At 41.4% G+C, this 7942-nt stretch overlaps 1 protein-coding gene across 1 annotated transcript in view; it reads right to left on the bottom strand.

Moving 5' to 3' along the window:
• Positions 1 to 1104: 1104 nt before the first annotated feature.
• Positions 1105 to 7942, bottom strand: part of LOC145408645 (organic cation transporter protein-like) — a 33043-nt gene continuing 26205 nt past the window's right edge. The window contains exons 8-13 of the mRNA XM_080279329.1: positions 6341 to 6488; positions 6100 to 6197; positions 5371 to 5630; positions 4661 to 4845; positions 1322 to 1470; positions 1105 to 1195 (exon numbers count right to left, since the gene is read on the bottom strand). Coding sequence (XP_080135455.1) covers positions 1105 to 1195; positions 1322 to 1470; positions 4661 to 4845; positions 5371 to 5630; positions 6100 to 6197; positions 6341 to 6488 — 931 coding nt within the window. The remainder of the gene's footprint in view (positions 1196 to 1321; positions 1471 to 4660; positions 4846 to 5370; positions 5631 to 6099; positions 6198 to 6340; positions 6489 to 7942) is intronic.

Here is a 7942-nt window from a genome sequence, read left to right as displayed (position 1 = left end):
TTAACCCCTAGGCACCAGTCCACATCACATGATGTGTTGGTAGGGCCTATGGTCCACGTCATATGACGTTTTAATTTTTTGCAGGCATGTTTGAACTTCATGGCACACGATATGGGCTCAGAGTATTGTTCCAGCATGGCTGGTGCACGGGGTCATGGTGGCTGGCCGGGGGAGGGGGCGGGGGGTGTGGGAGGGCAGCTGACCAGGGAGGAGGGCTGTGGTGGAGGGTGGTGGGAGGCCGGCATAGGGAGAATGTGGCCTTGGAACCAGTGGATACTGGTTCGGGATAGGGGTCGGGAGATGTAGGGTGGGGTGGGGTAATAAGGAGGGCTACTAGGGGGCCATGAGGGGTGTGGGAGAGAGTGTATGGGTGCTTGAACACTTGTACTGACCATAGCCAGCCTTTAGGGAGTATCACATTGTCAAAAAGTACTAAAAACAGTGAAATAATGTGTAAATAGTGTGTAAATAACTGTGAATACCTAAACAGACATAAGTTTGTTAGAAAATAAATATAATGGAAGACATAAAATAAGCCGATCTTTATTAGTTACTTTCTTGTGTTTTTTTGCTATTTTAGTTGTAATATTGTGTTCATACGGCACTGTGAATTAGAGAGAGAAACAAAGACCTCAACACTTATCCTGGCTTGAGATGTCACCCTCCTCCCTCCACCAAACACCGCCATTACACCACCACGACCTTGAACACGCTCAGCCCAGCCGTCACACATGTGCTCCCTCACACCACACCACCACCTTCAAATCGCCAACAGAGAGTAGGTACGTGCTTTTTATGTTTTTTTTTTTTTTTGTCATTTCTATTTGATTTGAAATAAAAAAAAATATATATATATATTTTGGGGAAAACCAATTATCCTAAAAATAACCCGGTTCTGGGATGAGCATAGGTCTACCCATGCCCGGTGTCTAGGGGTTAAGGAGCGATTTCTTTTTTTAAAAAGGGAAGACTCAGATTTAGCCTTCATTTATGCGTTCAGTATAAAAATATAAATAAAAAGTCATCAGACTGAAGCCGTTAAGGGCAGAGAGAGAGAGAGAGAGAGAGAGAGAGAGAGAGATGGAGACAGAAGCTCCTCCTGCCCTACGTCCGCAATTTGGCCAATTTGGATTCCTCATGCTCCATCACCTCCTCCCCTTCCTCCTCCAGTTTCTCCGTTCCACAGTTCTCCAGCCTGCAAATACATAAATAAATAAACCAATAAATACATCAGTAGATATGCCACTGTCATCACTGTAATATTCTTTTTCTTTTCATTTCCATTTTCTTTCTTTTTTCTTTTTTTTCTTCTTTTGCTTACTTTATGAACTCCGAGGATTTATTTTCGAGATCAGCGATGGTGTCTGGCAGTTTCCTGTTTAGGGTCTCCGGGAGTGGCAGTGTGGCCAGCCCAGCAACCAGGGCACCCAGACCGAAAACCAGAGACGGAGCAGAGGGGTAGACTGGGCCCTGGGGAGAGAGGGGAGAGATCTGCTGAGCCTTTGTCACTATTCATTGTGGTATCAGAGGCTTCGTAGTACTATTGACTAAGTAATTTTGTCTTGTCTATAATTATTGGTATTTTACCTTACTTAGAGAGTTTGAGTGGCAACATCATCCTCATAAAAATTATAAACGCAGACGTTGTTGTGTTTTGTGCAAAATGAATCCCTGTATCATAAGTGTTACAAAAGAACCCAAAACCACTTTCAATATGAACCTTAGGTTCAAGTACTCAATAGTGTGTAACTGGAAGTGTTGTCATTTTGGGAGGGAAATCCCAATTTCTAGCATACTGAAACATCATTTTAGTGTATTTTACACATCTGTGAAACTCCGTCTAGCGTGTTATCTTGCCCAATTTTTAAAACTAATATCTGCGTTTCAGTGGGCTGAATGCTCAAGAAAACAAAACTGCCATACTGCACACTGTTTTCTTGCTACTTAATTAAGGGAAAAATGCAATAAGTTCGTATATACAGCCGATGTTCATTCATTTGATCTTGTGGCATTTTAATAATTTTGTTGGTTATTTCCTTGATCTTAATGGCATAATTAATAGATGACTCATCATACTTTCCAATACATTTCTTCATGGCTAATATCATACTGTTGTGGTGATTTCTTGTCATAGCTTTTACATTACCTGCCACATGCCAGTTATTTTTAGCCCTAAGGGGTCACCTCCATGCCGGCCATTGTTTGACCTTGATTTGAGGGTTAAAATGATAGATTCTGATATGGAAACGATGAATTTCACCATTAAAATACTCACCGAAGCTCGGAAATGGGTTTTATTGAGTCCTGCATACTCATGAATAGGTATTCCCACTCTCTCACGCTCGCCACGTAGGCGAGAGAAAGTCGTTTTCTATGTAAGGTAGACTCAGGTATTTATGCTGCGAAGGTACACTCAACCCCCTGCTATCACGCGTTCAGCTATCATGCTTATCTGCTATCACGCACACATCAAATGCACAACCATACATGCTATCACGCACCCCAAGACTGCTATCACGCGTCGAGTTTGAAGACAGGCTAAGCGAAACTTATTCACACGGCACTTCATACGAGGTTTGCAGAGGATACAATGGTTAATCGGAAAGGTAACGTGGTAAAATTCCCGATTATAGCACGGGCATTTGAAATGCATCTGTACGGATTCCTGCCAAGGACACGACGGGCAAAACAGTGACCAAAACCCATTCGGCTCAAAAGAATATATCGTACTACAGCATTGAAATTTAGCCTAATGCTGATTACTTATTAATATTATATTTTAGAATAAATATCAATCGTTTTGAAACCCTTATAAAGAGTTAATATTTCTTATGCTGAAAAAACTGTCATGTCGATAAAGTAATCACGTGTTTACAACTGATACGGGGCTCTGACGATGGTGTGAGTTACGTGTGTGATAGCATCCAAGTTTTGTTCCACTTAAATGTTCCTCAGCCATTCCTGATATAAGGTACCATGTGATACCCCCTTTAGCTGTGGACACTAAAGAAATGGAGACTGCCAAAGAGATCTGGTGGCAACTAAGCCACTCCCAAGCCTCGGAACCCATCAAAGCACCCAAGCCGTAATCCTTATAAAAGTTTGATGGCCTTTTATGTTGTTTATTTATTCATTATACTGTTATTATTAATATAATAATGCTTTATTTTATGTTAGAGGAGAGATTGGCAGAAAATCGTAGGCATAAAGTGGTTAAAAGTTAGAAAAATGGGCCACTGAAAAACCAATTAGAAATTTTCCCATTGATTGTTCAGTTCAGTTATCACGCATTCAGCTATCATGCGCTTTTCCTGTGACCAATTAGGTGCTATAGCAGGGGGTTGAGTGTATAGCAATGTTAAGTACACTTTTCTCATTACTTATTACTTTAACATGTCACAATTTGCATGTCTCTCTCACAGTGAATGCATTGTCTTACACTTACCTGAAGCTTGGTACACCTGACTTCACTGTGTACAGTCCTGGCATTTACACGAAGGTATTTACAGCTTGACTTCAGTATGTACGGTACTTACACTTACAAGAAAATTTTTACAACTTGATTTCACTATGTATAGTCCCTACACTTACATGAATATATTAACAACATGCCTTCACTATGTACAGCACAGGGTGAGGCACAGGCAGAGCGAGCATGAGGTGGGGAGTGGGTGGGTGTATGGCCTTTACCGCCTAGGGCATGATAGAGGAACAGTTAACATACATGCCTGCCAATTTTTATCCGCAAATCTAGAAAATTACGGTCACAGTGAATGTTTTAATTTTAAGCCGTTTTAAAATGGTACTGGTACTGACCGAGGAGTTTTGTCAGACCATTTTAAAACGGCACTGGCACGTGGAAGGTTAATGGTTGAGAGATGGCCAATCTCTCCCAGGTTAATGTAATGGCGCAGTATAATGGGCTAATAAAAACTTAGTGCTACAATAGGGTGTGATGCAGGATCATCATAGTAAATGAGAGTAAAAGACAGGCCCTATAAAAAACTTGGCTTTATTCACAGAATTTCAATAAAAATAGGATACTATCATAGAGCAGAAAATGACAGAATATTAAAAGAGAATGGATTTTAAACACTGGTACTAAGGAGAGAATAATAAATTCGTAAATGGGAATGCTGTAGATGTAGGAAAGCACATGAGGCAGGTCAGAGATATAACACTGCAGTATAGATCTTTGGAAGTGGACGTGTTTAGTTGGGTTTGACATCAACCCGTTCTTTAAATGCTATTAGTGGTTGTCACTGTATGAAAGTGTGTCAGAAAATCGTAAGGTGGTAACCTCGGATACGATGGAAGCCAAACAGAATCTTAGCACTTTGATTTCTGTATTATCTAGTGTACAATGCTTTGAGACTTTCCTTTAAGCATTATGGACATTGCTATGAATTACTCATTATACACGACATGAAACTATGGAAGTTATACTATATATGAAGAGAGAGAGAGAGAGAGAGAGAGAGAGAGAGAGAGAGAGAGAGAGGAGAATCAGGTGTACCAACCCATACAGCATATTCACAGCTTCTGTGTCAGTGATAGTTACAAAGCGTATCGAAGCATTGTGTGTAGATAATTATTATAGCGTGTGTACGTGCGTGAGGTATTTGTAAATGAGCCAAGATATGCGTGGAAGTATACCAACCAGTAGCTCTGTGATGAAAGGTGAGATCATGGAGCCGGTGCGGGAGAAGATGCTGCAGTAGCCGAGGCCCTGAAGGCGCACCTCAGTGGGGTAGAGCTCAACGCAGTAGAGGTACAGGATCACATTGGCCGCGGTGATGCACATACGCCCCATCAGTGCCAACACCAGCACCATTACTTTCATATCTGCCAGGGAATAGATTGGGTGAATAGGAACGTTTGTTATCTGTCTATCTGTCTGCCTGTTTATCTGTTTACCTGTCTGTCTGTCTGTAAAGGGTTACAAAGGATAACAAACAGCAACAAACCTATTGGTTCTTTCGTAAGTGTTTGTTTCAGAGAAGACTATGACTGTGAGAGCTAATTCTGTGAGCTAAAGATTAATCATTTCCTGTGGCACCCCACGGGATGCATAGGGCCTCAATGAACTCTCTCCACCAATAATTGTCTCTTGCCATCTCCTTCAGGTCCCACCAACACTCCTCTCCTGCTTCTTTTTTCATTGTCCTCAACCAGGTATAAGGATAATAATGAAAGAAGGCTCTACCCTTGCCCATCAAACTCTCCAGCCAGCTGAAGTCGACAGGAAAAATTGAGAAGGACCCCATGCAGTTTAGAAAAATTGCCACGACAGAAACTAAAAATCTATATGCCACCAAACTAAGGAGGTTAACAAATGCTTGATCCCTTCTTCCCCTTTCCCAACCATACCTGAAGGAATAAACGCCACAGCAACAATGACCACTCCACTTATGAAGTAGAAGACGATGCTGGGCCATTTCCTCCCACAACGGGCCACGATGGGCACCGAGACCACGTAGGCAGGCACCTCAACCACACCCGAGAGAATCATGTAGAGGAAGGGGTTGGCGCTGAAGTTGACTGCATTGAGGGTAATCCCGTAGAAGATGAGGGAGACCAGGAAGAACTTGAGGCACAAGATGCAAGTGATGGTGCGTATTTTGTGTGTTCTGTGGAGACAAAGAAGGAGTTTCTTGAATTATAGATCCTAGAGAATGACATTGTCACTCTGTGACACTGATATAACAGACTGGCTCTACTGCCTGGTTCTACAAATGTCCTTCAAGTTCAACCTTATTCCTCTGAACGGAAGGTGGTGGACTGCTGGAGGAGGTCAGCGTCAGACTGCATTTCACTGGGTCAACATTTCAGATGAACCTGGGGCTACTACTATTATTACTACTGCCGCTGCTGCTGTTACTACTACTACTGCTACTACTACTACTACTACTACTACTACTTTTGCTGCTGCTGCTGCTCGAATTATGACACATTACACAAAGTTTTTGCGTTCTCTGCAGTTAATAGAAGAAATTTTGTCCCTGACTTTACAGCAAGAAATATTCAGAAGTACAAATAATGCACAAGTATTTGCTCATGTTTCATTTGCTTTTCTTGTTTCTCACTCCTGAAACTTACCTGAAGAGGATGAGCAGATGCAGGAGGAAGTGCGTCACCTTCTCCCTGTAGGCTCTCTTCACCTTCTGTTTCTCCATCCCGGATTTTCCCATGTTAACCTGCCAGGAAAGAACTTTATATCTATTTTACAGTGTTTTCGAATAGGGATCAAAAGGGAATTTAATGACGTTTAGGTACTCTTGCATGCATATATTTTGCTGTGTGTGTGTGTGTGTTTTATTAATATATCCCTGGCAATCACCTCTTGTCTAATGGCATGCATAAGTGAGTGTAGCTCCTCCTGGGGCGGAAGGGTGACATGGTTCCAGCGAGCCGCCTTCTCCAGCGTCTTGCTCGCCTTCTCAAATCTCCCTCGCACGATGAGCCAACGGGGAGACTCATCCAGAATCCTGTGTGTGGCAAGAAAAGGTAAGTGATAGACCTTTTTTCCCTTTAATTACGAGGAGGAAGGGGGAGACTGAGGCTGTGATGGAGGGATCGAGTGGAGAGATGTATGAGAGAGGGGTGGTGTGAGTTGGGGGAAAGTCATCCAATCGTCGAAAGACAAGATACATGCAGGAGAATTGTTTATTGCAAAAAGGGTCAAATGACAGTTTTTATTTTTTTCACTATGAGAGGAGGAAGGCAGTAGGGGAGATCAAAAATGAGATAGAGGGATGGGATGGAGAGATTAACTATATGAGAGATGGGGTGTGTGAGTCGCAGGAAGGGGGACCTATTGCCAGAGGACAGAGTGGATGGGGTAGAGAAAAATATGATGTATGGTGTAATCAGAGATGTAGGATATAACCAGGGTTCTCAACTACCTAGTTATACAAACGTGTTTCAGTTACTTCACTATCCCCCGAAATGATGATGGTGGACTGCAGAAAAAGAACTTAAGACTGCAGTCCACCGGTTCACATTCAGCTTAGCCTGGGGTTGCAGCTACTACTACTACTACTACCACTACTATTACTACTACTACTACTGTCTACAACACTGAAGAAAATACTTATGAAATCAGTGAATGGCAGGTCAAATTTATCAAGGAATGTAGAGTACTGAACTAGGCAGAACATTCTAGGGAGGAAGAACCTACTTAACTACAAAGATATTTCTTGGCTAACTGGCACTGCTGTGGAAAACCACAGGAACTAAGTGTTGGTCAAAAGCTAAACCACAATTGAATCTAAAATAAAATTATGTCAAGGCTAAAGAAATGTCAAAGCTCAACTATAACTGATTGTGCAATAAAATTATTCCTCCCTGTATTCTTACCAAAACTAAACTATAACTGCCCATAATTTAGCTATACCTTTTTTTTAAATAACAGAACAGAGGTAGGAAAAATAAATGACCTAAAAAAAATAATCCATACACAAGATAACTGACATCCTTCATTCATAAAATATCTGTAACAGTTGGACTTGAACAGCTGCAAGTTGAAGGTTGGGGGGAAACAACTCCGCGGAAGCGAGTTCCAGAGAGATTCAGTTCGGGGAATAAAAGAATTTTGATAGGCAGAAGTTCTGCTATATGGCTGTATGACTTACCAAAACAAAATGGATGCCAGAGCTAAACCGAAATTGAGTCTAAAAAAAAAAAAAAATCAAATAGAAACTAAATACGTGTCAAAGGCTAAAATTTAACTAAATCTGAAATATATTTATGCCCACCTAGACAATATACGAGTGTGCCAAGAGCTAAAACCTAACTAGTTCCGAAACATGTATGCTCAGATAAAACTAAATACGTGCCAAATGCTAAACCAAGGCCGAATCTAAAGCATATTTATACCCAGACTAAATACGTTGCCAAAAGCTTAACCGAATCAAGAAAAAAAAAAGAAAAAAGAAACAAC

The sequence above is a fragment of the Coenobita brevimanus genome, chromosome 78 (genome assembly GCF_032717465.1).
Source record: "Coenobita brevimanus isolate Jiangsu-jjx chromosome 78, ASM3271746v2, whole genome shotgun sequence".
Lineage (NCBI taxonomy): Eukaryota > Metazoa > Arthropoda > Malacostraca > Decapoda > Coenobitidae > Coenobita > Coenobita brevimanus.
Note: the sequence above shows the minus strand (reverse complement) of the source record. Positions and strands in the feature narration are given on the sequence as shown.